This window comes from Barbus barbus (assembly GCF_936440315.1).
Source record: "Barbus barbus genome assembly, chromosome: 31".
NCBI classification, from domain to species: domain Eukaryota; kingdom Metazoa; phylum Chordata; class Actinopteri; order Cypriniformes; family Cyprinidae; genus Barbus; species Barbus barbus.
Genome location: NC_136759.1, coordinates 8597379 through 8621266, shown reverse-complemented (window position 1 = coordinate 8621266; position 23888 = coordinate 8597379). Strand labels below are relative to the sequence as shown.

Genomic DNA, 23888 nt, shown 5'->3' with positions numbered 1-23888 from the left:
CATTGAGCCTCTTGAGCGATGAAAGAGCAATACAATTTTTCTCTGGTACAGACAAAGACACTGATTGTATCTGTACACACACACGAACATCTCCTGGCTTCCTCTCTTTGGTGTCCTCTGATTTTCCAAAACATCTTAGTGAGGGAGCGAGTGAGAAGGAGAGAGAGGGATCATCATAAGGTCTCCCGGTCTGCTCTTTATTTAACAGTGGGAGTAAAGAGAGATGAGCACTGTGTGTGCAGATAAATATAGTGTGAGAACAGGCATTCTGCTGGGGAACTCTTCACAACCTAACACCACCTAACTTTCAGAGAAAAGTTGAATTGATTGCAAAATGCAAGTCATAAACGACCATCAGTACACACACTCATGTGGCCAGATACAGTGTAGTTTATCCACAAGAGATAGGATTGCACGCCAGAGAGAGATAAACCACCTACACACACTGTCCTCCAACACACACACACTCTCTCTCAAACTTGTGCAAACACAGCAGGTTCTCAGTTAGAAGATGACCTTCCAGGCACTCTTGGCCAAGAAAGAAGGACAGAAAGAGACAGAAGTGACATGCACATTCAAACGTGTCAGCTGCTCCCTCGGGTTGCTATTAGTTTGTAATCGTAATGAGGATGAGAGAGTTGGGGAGAGTGGCTTCAGGGCGAGCCACAGTGGAAAACCTGCAGAAATGATGTCAGAGCAATCGAGACCACCGATTGGAGTGGAGATTCCCGGCGAGAGCCTATAAAACCGGGAAAGACAACAGCAGGAACCAGTAAAGGCAGAGAACGTGAGAAATTCCAAGAACTGCACAGTGTCCATCTGTCCGTCCCCGTGTGACTGAAACTGAATCAGATTAAGGGTAAGGAGCCTTGGAGAAAGACCAACCTGCATGTTCCTACAGGGCTGTGTGAGTGTGTGTGTGAGTGTGTGTTTGGGTGGAAAGGTGAGCAGACAGGTGTATTTGAAGACATTTGTTAGGAGTCGCAGTAGAATAATGCTGGTTAGTTGATACAGAATCTGCTGTTTGATAAGCAACTGTGAATTTGTTTGAGCCCCAGGGTTACGGATGAACCAGTATCGGAAACATCCTGTTGATGTTGCATTGCTGCAATAGTGACACAGAGGTGTGAAATCATGTCTGGTATCAGAGAACCGTTGAGAGTGTCTTTGAGAAAGCGAGTGTGTGTGTGCAAGCAGGGTGTCCAGTGAAGTGTGTGTGGGCAACGGGAGATGGCTGGAGTTGTTTATTTTTGGGGACGGAAAATGCTAAAGTTAGCCCATGTTGCTGGACAATGCATTTCCCCAGTTGTCGGGCGGGAGAGGGGCCACATCAACGCACCAGACCTCAAATGCCAAGGACGGGACACTCTGGGTCAAATGATAGGTGAAAATGCATTACTGGGCAATTTTTAAAGATATCCTGCAAAGGAGTTTTTAAAAATTTCATATTTGGTAGAGAAAATTAGGTATACATCTGTAAAAATTAAAATTTATTTAAAAAAAAAAGACAAAACTAATGATGTGTTACAAAAATCATGGATTATATGATTCAAGGTCAGAATTTTGCAAATACAACATTTAGCTTTGTTTTGATTTTTGTTTATCTTAGCTTTCTTTTGTTTATCTTAGCTATATATCTATAATGAAAAAAAATAATTGTTGTAGAAACATTTTTCACTTAAACCTCACTATTAATTACAAACAAATGGCAAGTAACACATTGAATTAAACATGAAATTTCAACGTAGAAAGAAATATTTTCTTGTAAAAAGTATTTTCTTGTAAAACACTCCAACAATCTGTTTTCAACTTTGAAAATTATTTTTTTTACAATGTATTTATCTACATTTTTGCACTTAGCAGACTCTTTTAAGCATCTATCTATCTTTAGATGTGGTAGAGGTTTTTACCAGTCACTACATTTTGTATATATTTAATTTATATCATATATAAGTAATTTAAAAATAAATAATGTTTAAAAGAAAGTGTCACAAATATCACTAAGAAGAATGTCATTTCTATAGTTGCAGTTAACACATCTGCCAGCAGACGGCAGTCAAAATGTAAGATTCAGTGCAGCATCATAATATAAATAAGGTGGTTTTAGAAATCAAAAAGTGAAAGAACTAAGGCAATAGTGTTCTTATAAAATATTTACTGTAAATAAACTGATCATCACTATAAAACATTTACTCAAGTGATGTGAAACTACAGTAACGTGCAGTCCTGCCGCGAGGATGTTTTTGTGTGAGTGTGGTTAAGAGTGTGTTTAGGAGACACACAGGTAGGGGTGCAGGTCAGAGTGTGTTTGGGCTGAGTTCATGTGTTTGTGTAGAGGGTGTGTGTTAGAAGCATTCTCACACTCTCGCGGCTGCCGGACCGCCCAGTCAGAGTGTATTTTCACAGATGGAGTCTGGATGAATATAAACACCACCCTGTATCACTGTAATTCAACACGGTGCTGAAGCTGAAGTGTGTGTGCACACACTCAATTGACAATGCACTGACACATAAAAACTGTAATCAATGAAATTATGTTGCAGTGTATATATATATTTATATATTAAGAAATTAAATTTCATCAAAAATATGCATTAAAACTGATCAAAAGTGAGTCCTGAAAAAACACAATTATCATAGTTTCCACAAAAAACAAACAAACAAACAAAAAAAGTTTCTTGAACAGCAAATCGGCATATTAGAATGATTTCAGAAGGATCATGTGACACCTGAAGACTGGAGTAATGGCTGCCAAAAATTCAGCTTTACTAACACTGGAATAAATTACATGTTAAAATAGAAAACAGCTATTTTAAATTGAAATAATATTTAACAGTATTACCGATCAAATATAAGCAGCTTCCAATACCCCAATCTTTTTAATTATTTTTTTTTATAATGGGCTATTCGATTAATAATGACAATGTAATGGGCTATTCGATTAATAATGACAATAATCAAACTGTTAATTGTATTGTAGATGCTGGGCTGTGGATGTGTGCTGCTCTCTGGTCTGCTGACACTGACCTTGTTCCACTGCAGTGCGGAAAGTCTTCATGTACCCCAAGAAAGATCAGAGGTGAATCCAGGTCTCACTGATATATAAATATACAAACTGTATAAGAGAGGGAGAGAGAGAGAAAGAGGGAGTGAGAGAAAAAATTATGTTATAATGTGCATTTTGTGAGGAAGTTCACTCTGCTGGTCCTCAGAAACACAAAAACAGACTTAATGTACATGATAAGACTAACTGGTACAAGTGAGAGATAAACTGTCATCTGTCTGAGTGTTCTATAAATACAGTGGGGATTCCCCTTGAGAGCCTCTGCAGGAGGCAACCATCACCCTCTCCTTATGAACATGAGCTACCTGCCTGAGAAATGGCCCACTGGGTCTCCCAGTCTGTCACTCTTCCTGTTTCTTCATAGGAAATAAACCAACTTTATTATTGCATTTTAAATGGTCTTGAGTTGGTCTCTCTAAGGTGATCAAGCTGCTGTTTTTCACTAGCCCAAAGTGGTCGACCAGCTATAATTTGCTTGATAAAGGTTGAAACCATATCCATCAGCTGGACCCAGTGAACTTGGGACCATAAATATCTAGCTTGGTCCAGCCAGAACCCATGTAAAACCAGTCTAAAATGGTGTTTTGATGATGAATTGTTCATCAGAGAGAATGAAGATTTTTTTTAGGAAGACTGTGATTTTTCTGACAAATTTGAAAACTGGTGTAACTGATTAAGACATAATTTGTATTACACCATGCATTTCCATTTATTTCCAATCTAGTATGTGGAACCATCTATCGTGGAGGGCCGCGGTGTCCAGCGAGGCCAGACCGAGCAGAAAACCTCAGCAGCCGTGAACGCTAAACTCCTCCTGCACAACCAGCTGGTCCGACTGGAGAACGATGTCATTGAGACCAAGAGGAAACGCAGCTTCCCTGGATCCAACACGCCTCTTGACCGCCTGTCAATCAGCACCATGGATCCCAAAAGCAACAAGCAGAGGTAAGAAACGAGAAAAAGGAAACTCTCTTCTTTTAGTTTGGAAACAGAAGTAAAAATTACATTATTCATTAATAATAATTCTATAATATTTTCAAGTTTGTAATAGTTTTTCAATTGATACCTTGGTCCTGTATTGGTTGTTTTTATATGTCATATCGTCTCAACTGAATCATAGCACTGCAATTTTATTGTCGGCTCTGGCCTAAAGCCTAAAAAACCTACAAAACACACTTTTGATTTAATGATCCCGATCAGATGATGAACCATATGTAGCTTTGACTGGCCATGGCTCGAACATGTACAGTTTTCATTGGCTGAAGTCTGTCATGCACAGCTTGATAGCTTTGTGTGAGCCTGTTTGTGCTTTTACAGTTCACTAAGTGCAATTAATGTTTTGTCTGTAGCCCCACAGTTAAAGTTACTTCTATTTCTTGGGTGGAGTCACTGTGGTGTGGATTGAGGTTTTGTATGACATAATAAGTGTCTGATGCTGATTTACGGGAACGGACAGTCCAACTGTGCTGATGACTGTAGCATCGGACTTCCAGTCAATGATCAAAACTGTTTTATATCTGTGAATGATTTGATCTCCCTGCTGGACGGAACATGCCGTGTTACTCAGCATGGCCTGAGGCTCTGACAAGGCTCTATCTAAATGATCCTCAGCACTTGATAAGATCAGGACAGAAGCCAAGAACAGCAGCGAAAGCACCACGCCATGCATTATCAAATCTCAACACCCGACTCCATCTGTCATGAGCCTGATAAACACATGAAAGCTCACGAAAACCACTGCGTAGTTATGTGACTGTTCCATGGATCCTCAGTAAAGATATTCACCTTGAAAGCCTATGTTACATTTTAAATTTTCTCAAGGAATCTTTCAGATCTTCTTCCAAAGCTTGAGTTTTCCAGACAAAAATCGAGATATGAGCATAGAACAAATGTGGGTTTAAAAAAAACTCTGACCCTAGGTAGCAATACTAATAGACTATTACTAGTAGCACTGGAAAACTAGCCTCCTACTTAATAAATACTTCAGTATACACTCAATTTAACAAAAAAAAACTGCAGGATAAGAAAAAACATATATTAGAAAATTTGAAATTACCAGTACATTTTTTGCTACATTTATGGAAATTTCCTTCAACCATAAAACCTGTAAAAAAAAAAAAAAAATCAATATGGCAAATTACTTCATATTGTTAGTTTATCTAAAGTAATTTTTGCTTATTAGTATGGTTGAACTGGATCATCAAAGGTCAGCAGCAAAGACATTGGTTAATAAAATGGGATTAGATACATTTGTGTTGTTTAACATATTTAATTATTGCAGTTTGCGTCATATTCTGAGTTTGCATTTCACTGTTTTAATTCATTTTGATGAATACTAAATCTGTTTTTTGCGAGTGGGATGAATTCATGCACATTCACATTTAGATCTATAGTAACAGCATGCTCACACAGCGCACTGTCAGTCATTATATGGGGAAAAAGTAACGGAGTGTCTATTTATTTACACTAAGTGCAAATAGCCAATCTTGTTGGCAAAGGCTATTTACATTAACTCCGCCCACTAACGTGTGATTGGGTTAGTCAATAATAAAAAAAGAAGTTAGTTCAACATCAGTTTCAGTGGCGTAGATGGTAAGGCATATGCTTTTTGACGCGATCGACCCGAGTTCGAGCCCACCTTTTGCCAAACATTTTTTTCTCCCTTTCATATTGCAACAGAAAGGCATTTATTTTCAATAAAAATGAAGGAAATAATCAAAAAGTTGAAAATAAAGTATCGGGTAGGGTTAGGGTAGGTGTAGGGAGGGCTTTATTGTCCCAATAAGGTGGCATCCATTTAATAAATTTGAATTAAAATTATAATTTACACTCAGTACGTTATTATTGCGTACTGTTTTATAATGTACTACAATACTGAGGTGCAGATAATTGCCACTATTTACAATAAGTAGTATAAATAGCAGAAAATCTTGCTATTTTAACATAGTGTAAATAGAATCTATTGCTATTTGCACTTAGTGTAAATAACGTCTATCGCTATTTACACTTAGTGCAAATAGCCGCTGCCAAAAAGTAACTGGTGTTACTTTTTTGAAAAAGTAACTCAGATATTTTCTTGTAAATTAAAAAGTAATGCGTTGCTTTACTAGTTACTTGAAAAAAGTAATATTATTACGTAACTCGTGTTACTTGTAATGCGTTACCCCCAACATTCCAGGTATTCTACACTGTAAAAAAAAAAGTTGAGCCAACTTTAAATTTTAAGGCAACCAGCTTCAGCAGATTTTTGAGTTTTCTCAACTTGTTGTTTTAAGTTTATACAACAAAAAGTTGAGAATCTCCTACAAAAATAAATTGAGAGAATTTAAAAATCTGCTGAAGCCTTGAAATTTTAAATTGGCTCAACTTTTTTTTTTTTTACAGTGTACAATACCTGGAATGACCTACTGACATCTGCTAAAATGTATATTAGATTAATTAATAAATGTATATTATTTTTACAGTGTATGTATACAGAACTTTTGTAAAATGTGCTAAGTGTACATTCTATCCACCTTATTTTGCATCATGCAAGTAAGCTATTTTATGTAAATGTGTGAGACGTCGGATTCATTAGCCGCTATTGATAAATAACTAGAAGAATAACAAAGCACAGTTAATGGTAAAACTATTTGCGCTAAAAAACAGTGTGTTTATAATTATGACAATACATTAAAATAATATGATGAGAAATATCAGTTTGCAATATCAAGCAGCACAATGACTTGTTTTGCACAGCTAAAAATAACTGGAAGTGAAATAACACAGGAAAGCCACATTCAAGTTACAAATGGCCGCACCTGCTCTTAAAGGGATAGTTCACACAAAAATGAAAATTCTGTCATTAAAGTCTGTGTAAAGTCAATTCTGAGAATTGTTTGTAACCACATTATAAATGTTAGAAATGCATTGCTGAAACACGTTACAAAGGCTACAAACTATGTAGTACTTAAAGGAACACTCCACTTTTTTTGGAAATAGGCTCATTTTACAACTCCCCTAGAGTTAAACAGTTGAGTTTTGCCATTTTTGAATCCATTCAGCCGATTTCCGTGTCTGGCGGTAGCACTTTTAGCTTAGCTTAGCATAGATCATTAAATCAGATTAGACCATTAGCATCTCGCAGCGCCAGACCCGGAGATCGGCTGAATGGATTCAAAAACGGTGAAACTCAACTGTTTAACTTTTGGGGAGTTGTAAAATGAGCCTATTTCCAAAAAAAGTGGAGTGTTCCTTTAATTGTGGAGTTTGACCGTTAAACAGTTTTTTTCACCATTTTCATGATCAGGACTTTTTTTGGGCGGGGCTAAATCATGACTCCATGACGTAATCGAGCCACCTTGCTCTAGTGGTTCACGGCTCAATCGCGAGTTACTGTCATTACAGTTAGTTACTACAGCCTAGTTTGCTATCTAGCTATGCCTTAATCACATAAATGCATAAGACCTGGTTGCGATCATTTACAAAACCGCTCCATCTCCTTATTATATAAGTTACTAGAGGAAGAAAGTTGAGAGAGACGCAGCTTTCCCGCGAGTGGGCGTGATTTCAGCGCCGCCAGTGGACATGACCCCTACTTATTTTTTTCAAGATTTTGATACCTTATTTTATTTACTTGGCGGTTTTTTTTTAGCATTCAAATTTGACTGGGTGGTTAATAACACATATTTTTCTGTGGTGTAACAAACTCAGAATACACATTTAATATTGACTTTACATGGACTTTAATTACTCACCCTTATATCGTTCCAAACCCATAAGACCTTAGTTCATGTTCGAAACACAAATTAAGATATTTTTGATGAAATCCAGGAGCTTTCTGACCCTCCATAGACAGCAAGGGTACTACCACGATCAAGGTCCAGAAAGGTACCAAGAACATAGTCAAAATAGTCAATGTGACATCAGTGGTTCAACAATAATTTTTGGAAGCTACGAGAATACTTTCTGTGTGCAGAGAAAACAAAAATAATGACTTTATTCAACAATTATTCGCCTCCGTGTCACCCTACCGCCATTTTGGAGAGTATCACGACACATATGCTTTCCTCTTAACGTAAACAAGACGCAGCCCATGTGTGTTATAGGTCAGCAGCACCAAGCGCATGCGTTGTTTACATGCACCAAAATGGCGCTAGGGTGACGCAGAGGAGAAGAATTGTTGAATAAAATAAATTTCCTTTGCACACAAAAAAAAGTATTCTCGTAGCTTTGTAAAAACCACACATTTTCATTTTTGGGTGAACGATCCTTTTAAGAGTCGTATGTTAGTATGCTATTATGATAGCTTCGTTTAGACTGGCATGTCTTTTCACTCGGCAGTATGTGAAGGAAAATGGGAAGAAAAAGTGATCGACTTAACAGTAATCTAAAGGAAATGGCTGATTTCTTTCTATTATGTCCACAGGAAGGTGGTTGAGTTGCCGCGCCGAAGAGTCAGCGTTCCTATTGACCGGATTGGTGTAGGCCGTCTTCCCAGCAGCCGAGGATAGACTCCGCCTCTGACCACGCCCCAACAAACAGGTATGTAAGATCAACGGAAATATCTTGTTTATTGTCAGCTTTTACTTTAAATATATTGTAAAATGAAAATAGCATACTAAATATACTGCAAATTATACTCAGCATATAGTATAATATATTTTGTTTGTTCTTTGTTCCACAGAGGGTTATATCGCAGGTAGATTATATGCATGATAAGCACACCAGCAAACACAACTCACTAACCACTGAATGATCTCAGCGTTCTCAACACACGTTTAATCATCACTGCTCCAGAGCTGTTCTTTCTCATTGATTACTGATTTAGACCTTCAATATCTGATCAAACTGGTTATTTCCAGTTCTGCCTCATCATATAAATTCAACATCTAAACTGTTCTGTTTATGATGTCAGAAGCATTAGCCAATCAGAGAGGAATCTGCTCATGGCTTCCATTATTGCACATCTCAATATTTACTCCAATGCCTCAAGACTTCTCGCTTGCTGTAATATACATAACTATTGTCATTTTCTCACTTTGACCGGAGGCTATTCAGCCTTGACAATAAAACAGATGAAAATCTACAATCTGTCTGTTTTATTTCAACTTATTAATGCAAGCTGCTAAAATATTTACAGAATAAATGAGACTGCAACTTAATTCTGGTGCTGAACATATACGCGTCTGTGATTGTTGATATCTGGTTGGTATTCATCCATTTGGTTACTAGTAAGAGACACTTTACTGTACAAGTAAATATTTAGCCTACTTAAGGAATAGTAAGACAATGAAAGCCAAACCATAGTTTGTGAGTAATAAGTTTACAGATAAAGACAAACTAGTAATAAAGCTATCACACGTTAGATAAATAAAGCAAGTAAAGCACCAGGTTTCTTAAAACATTTATTTCATTCATATTACATCAATGTGTGCAAATATAACAATGTAACTATATCAATGCATTTTTTTATAGAAATGTCTAGTGGCTTTTAATAGGAGTGTAAAGATTTTTCTAAAAGTATAACATTTTACATTTGCGTTGAGATAGGTGTATAAAACTACAAATTTCTTTAGGTTTAATGATTTATATCATTATAAATATAAAGATGTATATTATACCTTTTGCTAATTATGGTGTCATTAAAATATTGGGGTGGGTAAAAATGTAATGTTTTTGAAAGAAGTTTTTCATATGCACCAAGGCTGCATTTATTTGTGCAAAAATACAGTAAAAACAGTAATAATGCAAAATATTATTACAATTGAAAATAACTTTTTTTATTTGAATATATTTTAAAATGTAATTTATTCCTGTGATAAAGAAGCTCTATTTTTAGCTCCAGTCTTCAGTGTCACATGATCCTCCAAAAATCATTCTAATATGCTGATTTTGGTGCTCAAGAAACATTTATTATTATGATCAATCTTGAAAATGGTTGTGCTGCTTACTATTTTCATGGAAACAGTGATCTTTTTTTCAGGATTTTTTGATAAACATTCTATTTTTATTGGAAATAGAAATGTACTCTCTTTTGATCAATTTAATGCATCCTTGCTGAATAAAAGTATTCATTTGTTTTAAAATACTAAATCTTAAAAACACTTACTGACCCCAAACTTTTAAATGGAAGTGTAAAATACATGCTGTCTTCATAGGCTAAAAACCTTAACCAGCATTGAAGGGTAATACGATTTTATGAGAGTATAGTATACGTTTTAAACAATAGCAGATGTTGAAAAAGGATGAATGATCCAAGCAGAGGGCCAAAAATTAGATGAGTAAAATGCTATTGTCTTGATGAACATATGGTTCTTTCTAGTTGACTCAAGCGGCCAGTGCAAGTTCGTACCATCTGTACTACAAATAAATTCACAAACCGCTAGCCTAAGATTGTGAACACTTCTGGGTGTAATTATTGCCTTGCTTAGTTAGTTTGTGGAAAATTATAAGAAAGATAAAATAAGATGACAAAAATAAGGAGACTTCCAGCTCCGCTACACTTTTCCAACTTCCTCACCATCAGCGGTCCACATCCATGTGCCTGTGTAGCCAGTGGACGTAGTTTGCCACCCGAGTGTACACCCCATACACCCTATGACTGCCACACTCCTCTGGCCCGCCCCAGGACACCAGTCCTTGTGCCACCCATCTCCCACTGCGGGCATCCTGGATGACAAACGCTCCCCCACTGTCCCCCAAACAGGTGTCCTGACCGCCCTCGTAGAAGCCAGCGCAGAACATATTGCTGGTGATGTTGTAGTTGACAGAGCGTGATGCATAACTAGCTTCACATTCGTCCTGAGGCACAACCGGGAGTTTCACATACTGGAGAAGCTCGGACACGGTACCTAAATCTGAGGTCAAGCCACTGGTGGAAGCAGAAGCGTTAGCTGTGTTAATGCCCCAACCAGCCACTATACCCAATGTGTTGGGCAGAGGCAACAGGGCATGACCTTTTACACCAGGCTTTGGTAGACACACGGGTTGTATTAATGCAGACAGCACCACCTCCTGGCTGAGTTTAACCAGAGCGATATCATTGTTATAGTTTTGAGGATCAAACTGAGGATGGAGGATGACTTTCGCTACAGATCGGTTGGTGGCCAGGTGCTTATCCCGTACGTCTGTGAGGCCCAAGTGGACTCGGATGTGTTCAGAAGCGACAGGGACGACGGAAAGATCACGGCGGTGAGATCTGAGAACGTGAGCGGCTGTGAGGACCCAAGTGGAGGAGAGGAGAGCGCCGCTGCCAAACCAGCGGTCCTCAGGCACACGGGACACGTCCTCTACTGAGAGCAGAACCTGCCAGGGGAACAGACCAGGAGATGCTGTTTTCCCACCAACGATTCGCTTCTGCTGGGCTGGGAAGAGCTGTGACTGCTCACCACACGCTGAAACAAAAACGTTTGCAATTTAACACAGATATGCAATCTTAGAAAGAAATATAAGTAACTAAAAGCAAACAGAGACACAGGGTCCCAAACCAAAAAAATAAATAAATTAAACTCGTAAAATTAAACCTTTTATAAAACATATTACCTTTTTTAGTTGACAGATTATGGAATCACTGGATGAAAATCGTTACTTTGTGCTTTGGTGAAGGGAAATTTTATTATATAGATATATAAATCATTATTATATTTTACACACTTTAAGTTTTATTAATCAGCATGTTTTCCAGTTGTATTTAATATGAATTAAAAAAAATAATAATATTAAAATTTTAAGTTTTTCAAAAAAAAATTGAAATAATTATCTTATGCACATGAAGGCTGCATTTATTTGATTAATAATAAAGAAAAAACAGTAATAAGTTTAATTTACTTTTTTAAAGTTTTATTCATGACATGAGTCACATGATTGTTCAGAAATCATTCTAACATCAATTAATATTTTTTGTGGAAACTGTTTAATATTTTTTCAGAATTCTTTGATGAAAAAAGTTCAAAAGAACAATTTATTTGAAATATTTTTTTGTAAAAAGTGTAAGTATTTAGTGTCACATCAATTTAATGTGTTATTGCTAAATAAAGGTTAAGTCAAGTCGAGGTTCATTGATGATTTTTGAATGATTTTGATGTTTTTTATCATTTTAGCCATGGTCTGATGTCCTGCAAAACATTTCCAAAGCATTACATTTGAAGTTTGAGTCTTACCAAGAGGAGTGCTTGCTAGTGGAGTAGGAAGTTGAGATTCAGGATTGGTACTCAAGGTTCTTTCCAAATCTCCTACAGTAAATACATAAACAACAATGGCAGATACTGCAGTCATGTAGGTTTTACCATGCTAAAACTATGAACAAGCAGTCCTGTTTACAATAAAACTAAACAAAACTGATTAGACATTAATTAATGTGATTTTAAAATAAGTGACTCTCAGTAACACACCATACCTGGTAGACAGGTGGGCAAAGGCGTCCTGTCCTCACTCACCCATTCCCCACTCTGATGACAGGTGTAAGAGTCTGTAAGGCCAGTCAGAGTCAAATCCACAGTGACATCTAATATGACCTGACTTGAAATGCATCAATGACTGATAGTGAAATACTCACTGTTGACCTGGGGAGAGTCTCTGCAGCTGTACTGGATCCTGGATCCAAACTCAGTACTGTTTCCAGAGCTCTCAAAAATCACCTCACCCAGAACTACATCCACTGGACCACAGTCAACCACTAAAGGAGATAATGTCACAAAGCTATATTAGTCATTTTTTAATTCTTTGGATAATGATTTTGGTTTGATTCATATTATTGCTATTAAAATTTAATAAAGAGATTCTTTAAAAATCTTCAAAAGTGTAGATTTGTTTTTATTCAAAAATTATGATTTTCTTTTTTTTTTAAACAAAAAATGTACAGGTTTGACGCAATACAAGTCTGGCATTGTTTGTTTAATGGATTAGATGGAAGGATTTATTTGAGCAGGATGAAATGAAAACAGTGACTCGATGTTAAGAATGAATCCTAAAATTATAGAAAAATAATTATAGGAATTCTCAAATGATTTTAAAATAGGACATTCCATGCGTATTATGAGAGGATTCATGATAGAAGGGATTTAATGTGATGAACAAATAAACCATTTAAATGGTGAAGATCACAATCATACCAAACATTAAGTGTCCTCTCTTCAACATGTGCTGTCCATTCCCAACAGGTGAGGCAGTTTTGTAGTCTGCCCTGTCTGAAAGTCTAAATGCATTTATGTATTTCTGTCTCAAAATGAACCAAATAGTGAAAGGAATATGTACTACTGACTAAGGGATGTGTAAATATATATTTAAAAAAATATCTGACTAAAGATCACGTTCACATCCATGCATGCACATGCTCACTGATTTATTTCAGCTCAGAGGCCCTATTAATCAAACAGCATTAATGACCAGTAGATGGAGACATTCTATGATACATAAACTCAGTGTGGCCTTCAAACCACACCTTCTCTGTCAGAACAACAAAACTAGACATAGGAATGGAGGACGTAAACTTAATACTGATAATGTTTAGCACAGATGGCTTGTATTAGCTGTAGCAACAAAATCCGATACAAAATATATCATCAAAACTAAGTGACAGATCATTATTTTCAGAATAATGAATTTATCAGAATTAGTTCTTACATACCTTACATACTCATAGACAACTGAACTGAGTAAAAACAGTGTTATTTATTTAACTCATCAATGTATTCAATCTGTTTTTTTTTTTTATTAAATGCATTTTGCCTTTTGTCATGAGATACTTAAAATATGGCTGAAGAATAATACCTGAATGCTTTGGAATATTAAAAAGAAACACAACACTCTGCTAGACTTTTATGTGCAATAAAGCTGCATTTATTTGATAAATAATATTGTTCAAATCAAAGCTGAATTTTCAGCATCATTACTCCAGTCTTCAGCGTCACACAATCCTTCAGGAATCATTCTAATATGATGATTTGGAAACATTTCTTATTATTATCAATGTTGAAAACAGTTGTGCTGCTTAATATGTCCGTGGAAACTGTGATACATTATTTTTCAAGATTCTTTGATGAGCAGAATGTTAAAAAATCTCACATTTGATCAATTTAATGGAAATAAACTTTTTAACGGTAGTATATATTTCCAGCTCTACATCCACAATGCACTATGGGGGTTGTAGTTCATAGTGGAAGGTGACTGGCTACCAACCAATCCCTTTAGATTTTAACTCAGTATCTGATCGGTTAAAATGCTTGGTAGGGAACGATGCCTCCTTTGAGATTCCTTCTCTGATGGCAGCAAGGAGAAGACGAAGAAGAAAAGAGAGAGAAAGGGCAAGTGAGAAAAAAAGACAGGAGGAAAACAGAATTACAGAGTCTCTGTTAATAGACTTACTTTTACACAGCGGGACATCACTGCTCCATTTCCCATCCCTCTGACACTCAATCTGATAGTGCTCAAATTCTTTCTCACCCTGTAAAAGAGAATGTGAGTGTAAGTGTGATGTAAAACAGTACTGATTTGTTTCGATTAGCATGCATCAGTCACTGGCTTTATCAGCAGAAGTGAATGGCGACTTCTCCCTGACCTGTCTCAGCGAGTATCCAGGGTCACAGGTCAGCGTAATGTGATCTTTGAAGATGTAGTTAGACTGCAGAGGCTCCAGGTTTCCATTAAGGGGCGCCGCAAGAGGAGAGCATTCAGAACCTGAAGATAACAACATTTGCATCTCTGCCACAGTAGTACCATACTCAAAAAGAAATTAATATGATGTAATTCATTTTAGTAGTAATATGCATTGGTCAGTCTCTGACCGGTGGCGGTGTACGTGAGTTTCCAGCCTAGATTCTCTCCAGTGCCGTCACTGTGAAACAGGATGTTGACTATGTTACTTCCTGTCTGGATCTTCCCTGGTGATTGCTCACCACAAAATGGGCCAAAATCCTTATCTCCTGAATTAATCTGTGGATAAAGCACCATTATCATCAAAAAAAATTCAACCAAATCTATCAATATTTATCATTAGTGATGGGAAAAACTAAGCTTTTTGAAACTTTGAATCAATTGATGCAATTGCTACACAAAATTATTTACATTTTCAAAGCACACAGACCAATTTATAATGTTTTATTAAAACACATAGTCTAATCCCATTAAATATGAAGTGTCTGTATAATATGCAGTCATATGCATTACTCTATTAATGTGCAGGACTTGTTTTGTTTTTTATGGAGAGCTTAGGTAATCAGGCCAATAAAAGATTAAACTACAATTCTATTGATTTTATTATACAGTTGTATCATTAAAAACCATATAGAGAACAGTTCATGTTCACAGTTCACCACTGAAATTTCCAAACAATTGTGATGTAATGAAGCCTCAATTACTGAAATCAAGTCACTTTTGAGTTTTGATACACACTCCGAATCACTGGTTTGAAAACTAATGATTCACATAGGTTTCAAAGCTTCATGAACAGTGTTTCAAAAGCACCTATTAACTATTATCATAATATTTAGTTATGATTAGTGATGTACTGAAACTTGTTTTTTATGAAACACTGACACAAAAGTTTTTATTTAGCCAAAAACTGACAATGAAAATGTATTAAATAATCTATTAATTGATCAAATTTATTTAATATAAGGCTGTTCCTACATCAACTTTTTAATGATATATTATTTATTGTTAAAATAAAAATAGCTGATGTCAAAAAAAATAATAGTTTTCTAGCCTCAAGATTTATTCAGACATCCATTATATAATTAAGACAACAGGTTAATTTAAGATATAATGAATATGTAATATACTAACTAATTACAAGCTGAAATACTTCATTCAAATTTGTCAAATGCAATGCTCTGCAATGATATATACTGTGTATATGTTTATTTAAAAATAATTACTGTAGGACTCTCACTTTGATAAAGTCGTAGGGGCAGGTGACTTCAGGGTGGTCTTCAATGTCAAAGGTGTCATCAAACTCCAGAGAGATTTGAAAACCCTCCTCCAGCTCAATGTGGTACGTGCAGTCAGAGCTTTTGGGGTACGGTTTAGGAAAATCAGTGCTGGTGATTTCTCCAGAGCGCTCCGTGTACACGCTTTCATTACACTCCACTGCAATGATTACAAACACACATTTATATAATTCACTATCATTCAGTCCTTGTACTGTAAATCTTTCACTAAAAATACCTAAAACATAAGAATTATGCTTGCATTGAAATGCATGGAAGCTGCGGTAATAGCTCCCGTTCTAATCGGGTGTTTGAAGTTCACAAGTTTATCCACATCTCACTGACCACCACAGTGTAAATATTTAGCCGTTAGTGCTTAGCTACAATCAGCTGAGGAGGGGTCAAAGGCTAGACAAAAAACAGACACACTCCAACACACACTTTAACTACCACTACAACACATTACAACAACATAAATCATAATAAAATTGCTAAATTCTATGTGAGGCAACATTATATAAATATGTGTACATATGTAATTAGTTGACTTGGAATTCCATTTCCAACAACTAATCCTGGATAATCCAACAATACAAGATATATTACAAAAATCTATGCAATTTAGAGCAAATGTTTGAGAGAAGAGCTCACCTACACAGCTATACTGCATTCGGTTTTCATCAAATATAACTGTTTTTGAACTGATGTTAAAACTAAGTATACAGCTAGTGCACACTTCTAAGCGCGATAGGTGACAGAGTCGTGCACACACACATGCAAAGGGAATGATCTCTTTAGTTGTGACTTGAACTTAACTGACTAGCCAACATTTTCAGGAGTATTAGGATACTTAAAGGATTTTCCTCATCAAGCCACATATAAATAATGTTTAAACTCTACCACCTTTTGGCACCAAGGAGAAAATGAAATGGGTCAAACTTCTGTTCTAGTAAAAATGGACTGTTTGACATCGGCCTATTATATTTGTTATGGAGCAACAAGTGGGTCACTGGGTTGACGTGAATTACTAAATGTATCAACTATGCAAGTTTGTTACATTAGAGGAAAATCCAACTATAACACAAAATATAGAAAATGTTACCTTTGCAAGTTCTGTTGTCAGAATAAAGCAGGAACCCATAACGACAAGAACAGTAGAAGCCACCGATGTAGTTGTGACAGAAATGATCACAGACAAGATCTTCATCATTTCTGTCTCTGCATTCATCTACATCTGCAGGAAAAAGAATAGAGAATAAGCAAATTCAGGAAACTGAGATTAATGAGCATTGTTTTGTTGCTCCAAACACTCACCAACTGCACTAAAGTGAGCCTCAAAGCCAGAGTAGCGTTCCTCATTGGAAAAGTCTGAACGGAACGCCACACTGAGCACGTTTCTAGGGGACGTGATGACATTATCAGCAGGAACCTGTTCTGTGTCTGTATTCTCTTTTCCACAAAACACGGCCGGCTCTTCGGAGTCTGAGTATACCTGCGTGAGCAAACAGATTTCTATTTTAAATTAATGCTGTTCTTTTGAACTTTCTATTCATCAAAGAATCCTGAAAGAAATTTATCACAATTTAATCATCTTCATGTTGTTTCAAACTGGTATGACTTTGTCTCTTTTGTTATACACAAACGGAGATATTAAGTAAGTCAAACTGATTTGGAACAACATGAGGGAGAATACAGTAAATGGCACAATCAGAGGACTGAAAATTTTCTCATTTTCTAAATATACCTGCATGAACATATAAAAAGCAACACAATTCAAACACTCCCAGTTTCTTGCTTTGGATGTACCCACACAAATTACCCAAAAGAATGCTGGCAAACCCTCAATTTAAGACATATCTGCACAAACACAAAAACTGGCATGCACATGAACACAATTACACTCAGCAGACAGTCAAACCAAAGGCATACACACAAACACCGCAGACCGAGACCACAGCCAAGTCTTCATTGTGCTTCTACAACTCTCACACACACACACATACACACAAACAACCCTAAATGTGTCTCTTATCTGGCTCGCAGCTTGAGTGTTTACTTTACCCGTGTCAGTGAACGGAGGGTAACCTACGGTTACCAAAGATGTCCGTAGGCAATTAATTCCTGAGCACAATGCACAGACAAAGATCCTCACAAACACAGACAACACAGAGATACAGCAATTATAAATCAAATATGTGTGGGAGACATGCTTATGCCAATGCAAGAATCCTAACTGCACAGCTATTTCACCAGACACACCTCAAGCAAAATACTTGCACAAGCAGGTTAATGACACATAAAAAGGACAAAATAGCTCAGGACAAGCTGCATTTCGCTGCAATGTCACAATGAATGCATGAAAACCCTATATATTAAATCCTCAAATGCATTTATATGTGGTATGTTTGCAACGGTCATGTGTGAGTTTTTTTTTTGTCTGCCACCCACTTTTTGGTCCACTGCCCTGGCTTGTTACCATAACAGGTTGCTGTGGCACCCACTGGGGGTATTTGAATAAGAATATGCCCCCCTGTGGTGTGGGCAACACATTGGTTCCTGTGAAATAAATGCTGTTAACTCCATCCGCCCGGGGTTCCAGGGCATCTGCCACAGACCTGTCCGTCAAACGCTGTTCTCACCCATTCTTACCCATTTAAACAATGAAATCCTGAGACTGGAAATAAGATGCTTATAATAAAAGGCCTGGGAGTGCGTCTAGACGAATTGAGCTGCTCTTTAACTGTCGGAAATGAAGAGCTTTTGAAATCAACACCAAGAAAAGGTGATAAAGGAGTCATTTAAACGTTTGAAAAACTAACATGTGTATGTACCAAAGTACTACTATGTTGTTTTAGACATTTGCCAATGTTCTAGTTTTGGTTGGCATAATACAATTCCCTTGGAGTACCATAAAAATAATCATTCAGTACCATGGTTTTACCATCCGATACCACCACAGTACCACAATAGACCTTAGTCAGGGACAGGGTAGTGCCAATTTAATTTTATTTTTTTTACAGGAATGAAACCTGTTTAACAACATAGCCTACTGACTTCAGCTGAGAAAATGTCTTTCTGAAAAAAACTTTCAGTAGACAAAGACTCTATTAAACAGTTTTGAAAGCTGTAAGTCGGGAAAATTACATAATTAACAACCAACATGGTGTGTGCCATCCCTCACAGCCTCACATTAAATTCAATTGACCTGATTAAGATCAATTCTAGACAGCACTTGCTTCTGCAAATCTGGTAAGATTAATGTCCTTTTGTAATGTTTTTTAACAAGAAGTAGTAGAGGTGAGTTTGTTAAAAAGGAGATTGAAACATTTGTAAATATTGACTTACCTTCAAGTAGTCGTACTCACATAAGTATGATGGCTCTATGTCGAAGTGCATAAAATAGAGTCGGATTTGATAACCATCTGGTACAGTTATATTCCACTGTAGATCTATCTCTTTCGGATAGGATTCAGGAAAGTTTGGAGACTTGATGGTCCCGTACATGTCTGTTAGATGGATGACTTGAGTCCACAAGGGCCATACGCACTGGGCCAAGATCACAATGACACTGCGTATAAAGTTTAATTCAGTGGAATTAATTCCTGTAAAAATCTGAGAATGGGGGTTTAGGTGGAGGGGGAATAATTATAGTGTTCAGCAAAGCCTTACTAACCAAAGATTTGTTATTCAGATTGCTCTAAATGAAGTGGTAACCATAGCAACAGTACCGTAAATTCCAAATGCTTTACGTCAGATTCCATATCGGACGGTACAATAGGTAGGTGTCATTATTTATCACTTGATCATTTATCACCTTTTTAATATACCAAGTATATTACAAAACGTTTTGTTGATGTTAAAATAGTTGGCGTGAAAAGAACTAAATACGCCGTGGATAAAAATTAATTCAAGCTGGTTATAATGAAAGTTTGTTGATGATAAGAACAGACTGGTATCATTTTCGATGCATCTCAGACCACTAAAGTGCAATCTACCTACAGAAGAGAGAAGCTGGAGAAGTGAAAGAAAGTTCTCACCGTGTAAGCTCCATGACTTTATAAATTCCTCTGTTAGTTGGAAAGGTGCTGCTTTCCCGTCTGAACTCTAGTTTTTCTCCACACGTCACATTGCAATGTTTACAATGATTTCTCTCCCCCACGGACTCTCTCTCTCTCTCTCTCTCGCTCTCTCTCTCAGTGTGTGTGTGTGTGTCGGGACTCGGGGCGGGGTGGAAGTTTGTGTTTTCTCACGCGGCTAGTTGCACAAAAGAGACATACTCCATATAAACAATAACAACAACACGTGGATGGTGTTTTTAACAATGCATGTAGCAATTTGCATAATGAGAAAGACATCAAGGTAGGATAAATTATATGTGCATGTAAAGAGAAAAAAAAAAGAAATCCAACATTTTTATGCACAGGTGAAATTACCATCCGATTTTGTAATGTTCACAAAATAATATGGACATGAACAAAGATTTAATGTAGCAGCACTAGGCAGATTCATTAAAATGTTGTCTGAAATGGATTTGGATTAAGTATAGTTTCATCATTTTATATATTTATCATGCTTTGTGCCACTTTCTAACTAAGACCCGAGCTATAGAGTATAGACTGGGCCTGCGGGGCCAGTACTTTGTATCGCCAAGGGCCTACAAAGCCTCAAGCCATATTTTGACATACTTGGATGATAATCATATTTAATATGATTTTAAGATATTTGTGACCCTGTACCATAAAGGTATTTTTAAATGAGATGTACACATCATCTGAAAGCTGAATAAATAAGCTTTCCATATGGTTTGTTAGGATAGGACAATATTTAGCCGAGGTACAACTATTTGAAAATCTGGAATCTGAGGGTGCAAAAAAAATCAAATTATTGAAAAAATAGCCTTTAAAGTTATCCAAATGAAGTTCTTTGTATTGTTGGTTATTGCTACAAATATACACGTGCGACTTATGACTGGTTTTGTGGTCCAGGGTTACAATTATGCTTTACCGCCAAGACTAGAGTAGGAATAACATCAGACATATTTACCCCAAAACAGCTGTCAATGATGTTAGCTCACAAATTACATTGATTGACTTTAAGTGATTTTTTTATTTTTTTTATTTAGCGTAATGTGTTCAATGGCCACTAGGTAACATCTGTCCTTGTTTGAGGTCACCTCTACGTATGTGTGTCTAATCCTGATTTCTAATGGGTTATCACTGTGGGTGATGGGAGCTGATTAATGTGTTTAAACCAAAAGTCCTTTAATTCCAGAAAGATCCATATCCTGCTGTTTTCTCTCTCAGTATGAGATATAGCGAGAGAGAGGTAATTGGACTATTAGAACAACACTGCTATAGTCGACAGGTGGGTAATGAGCTGTTTTAGAAAAGCAACGAGAGTGTGTGAAAGACACAGAAAACACAAAAGAGCAAAGGAGACAAAGAGCAAAATGATCATTGTAAATATGAACTTTGTAAAAGCAGATGACTGAGTTGTGTGTTGCCAGATCATTAATGGGTGAAGGTCCAGTTACAGGTCATGGTAACCGAGTAACTAAGATCAAAATCCAGCATTACTACCATTGTGCCCTTAAGTGAGGTACTTAACCCCAGGTGCTTTAGGAGGACAGAATCAGTGCACTATCACTCTGGATAAAAAATGTCTTCTAAATGGCAGCTGCCACTGTAAAATATTGCCTTGGGTAATTGCAGTGGATAGGTGACAGAGTCAATAGAATTGAATGGAGTGCTATTAGCCTTTTGACCTCTAGAGGGAACTGTTGACCACCCCTGCAAGCTCATGGTCGCTTTTTGCCAACTCCATTCTGCTCTTGCAATGCTGACTGTTTGACTCATGAATTTTAATTAGTTTACATGACTGGATGCTTCAGGAAAGTTATCAAGTAACATCAGCATTGCAGGATTAATATTCATGAGCGAACTCCTAGTCACACTGAGATGACTTTTCAGAAATGTTTGTAAGAAAATTGTACTACGGTTTTAAAAAAAATGAAAAAGGAAACATGGCAAGGTAGGAAGAGAGAAAACAGTTTAAAGTTGGCCAGTAATGTTAACTTTCAGCACCAGGTATAGGCCTCACTACGGCAACCAAAACACAGTAGATCATCCGATAACTTTACACGAAGATCCATGAAACGCAATTTTGCAATAAGCCACCACTGTTGTTAAGTAAGAAATTAAAGAAAGTGACAGACACTGGGTCTTAATTTATTTATAGGAGATCGTATTTTAAAGCAATTTCTGCTAAACTAGCGGTGGGTTCCAAACAGGATATATCGCCCTCCGAAGGGGACTTTGGAGTGAAAACAATCATGGCCGCCATACTGAAGTGTCGTTCCAAACCGAAGTGCTTAAATTAAACACTTCAAAGGGCCTTTCAGAATGAAGGATTTCGAAGGGTACAACTGATGGACAGTTTGGGCCCCCATGATCCTTTGCGCTGATTCTTTGCATGATGACGGCGCCTCTGTATAATGACGCAGAAGGGCACTTCAAGAAATGTTGTTTGGTTCCCTACACCCTTCAACCCTTCGAAGCGCTCACTCCAGAGGGTAAACCCTTTCAAGGAATTAGGGCATAGGGATGAGCCCTTCCGAATGGAACGCAGGGTAGAGCAGGTTTCCCCAAATACTGCCATTGTACAGGTAAACATCAAGTCCTCTGATTGACTAACACACATGGGCAAGAGCCTGTGACAGAGGCAAGTAGCACACTTTTTAGTGATAATTTGTGATATTCTTTACATCGGCTTTGATTTATTATGATCTTGCCATAGTAGCAACTATGTAGTAGTAATTGCCACGGTAATGTTTTCTAAGGGCAGAGTAACATATTGGCAACAGGTTGCGTGGGGCACAAACTAGGGTTAGTAACACAAGGGGTTTAAATATTTCCACACATGCTAGCATAACCAAATTTACAGTATTTACTGGTTACCATATAAACACCACATAGAGAAAAAAGTGCACCAAAATTCAAAAATAATTTGAAGATATCGTTATTTTACCGTAGTAAAAGTACATTTCTGGCTTAAAGGGATAGTTCACCCAAAAATGAAAATTAGCCAAAGATTTACTCACCCTCTGGGCACCCTAAGCGTGTTTACATTCTTGTAAGATCCAGAAAGAAGACTGTAGTCTAAGCTCTGGGGAGAAGCGTGTAATCTCGCGAGAACCAAGTTGTGTGTACAGCACAGGGAAACCATGTGAACAAGTAAACTGTATATGTTTTGATTAAAATGGTGCATTTGTGTCAATGCCCGGGATGTTTTAAATAAGTTTATGACAGGTGTTTTGTTTTGCTTTCTCCTCTGTGCATGCGCGTTTGTCACTCTCTCCCCAGGTAATTACGTTCGCCTTTCGTTACGTCTACGTCATCCGCTCGACCCTTGTTGCGAACACGCCTGCTTGAGAGACCGGAAGCTGCTGATAACAGTTTATAAAGTTTTAAGAATTTACATTTTTCTTAACCTAACGCATCGTTTCACTTCCGAAGGCCTTTATTAACACCCCCGAGTCGTTTTAAGTAGTTTTATGACGGATTCAGAAACAGGGGCACCACTCACTGCAATTATACAGATTGGAACAGACAGGACAATGTGGAATATAACTCGGAATGTGTTCGTCAGAAAGAGGAATGTCAGACACGCCTAGGATTCCCTGAGGGTGAGTAAATCTTTGGCTAATTTTCATTTTTGAGTGAACTATCACTTTAAGTAAAATGTTCATCTCAGTTTTTAGTGTTAATTTAAAATGAGACAAATCTGCTATTATTTCACTGTTTAGATATTCTTTAATGCATCACTAAGTAGCAGAAGACACTAACCAGTTAGCAGATGGGCAATGTTGTAACACTGTGTTGCAATATGCCCCGCTATTATTAAACTATGCTATTCTATGA

At 37.1% G+C, this 23888-nt stretch overlaps 2 protein-coding genes across 3 annotated transcripts; one reads left to right on the top strand and one right to left on the bottom strand.

Annotated features, from left to right (window-relative positions):
- Positions 1-637: 637 nt before the first annotated feature.
- Positions 638-9132, top strand: ostn (osteocrin). The gene is made up of 5 exons (XM_079387559.1): positions 638-859; positions 2981-3079; positions 3789-4009; positions 8472-8587; positions 8730-9132. Exons 2-4 carry the CDS (start codon positions 2981-2983, stop codon positions 8554-8556), a joined length of 405 nt encoding a protein of 134 aa, XP_079243685.1. The 5' UTR covers positions 638-859; the 3' UTR covers positions 8557-8587; positions 8730-9132.
- Positions 9133-9443: 311 nt separating this feature from the next.
- masp1 (MBL associated serine protease 1) lies at positions 9444-20175 on the bottom strand. 2 transcript variants are annotated; one of them, XM_079388321.1, is made up of 12 exons: positions 20007-20163; positions 19315-19537; positions 17284-17461; positions 17072-17203; positions 15933-16129; positions 14827-14974; positions 14601-14719; positions 14408-14486; positions 12600-12719; positions 12441-12512; positions 12205-12276; positions 9444-11439 (listed from the first exon to the last, which is right to left on the bottom strand). In XM_079388321.1, exons 1-12 carry the CDS (start codon positions 20018-20020, stop codon positions 10568-10570), a joined length of 2226 nt encoding a protein of 741 aa, XP_079244447.1. In that variant the 5' UTR covers positions 20021-20163; the 3' UTR covers positions 9444-10567. The 2 variants fall into 2 exon arrangements, with proteins under 2 accessions (XP_079244447.1, XP_079244448.1); XM_079388322.1 differs by lacking the exons at positions 9444-11439; positions 12205-12276; positions 12441-12512; positions 12600-12719 and adding an exon at positions 13759-14301 and having other exon boundaries at positions 20007-20175.
- Between the last annotated feature and the right edge of the window lie 3713 nt (positions 20176-23888).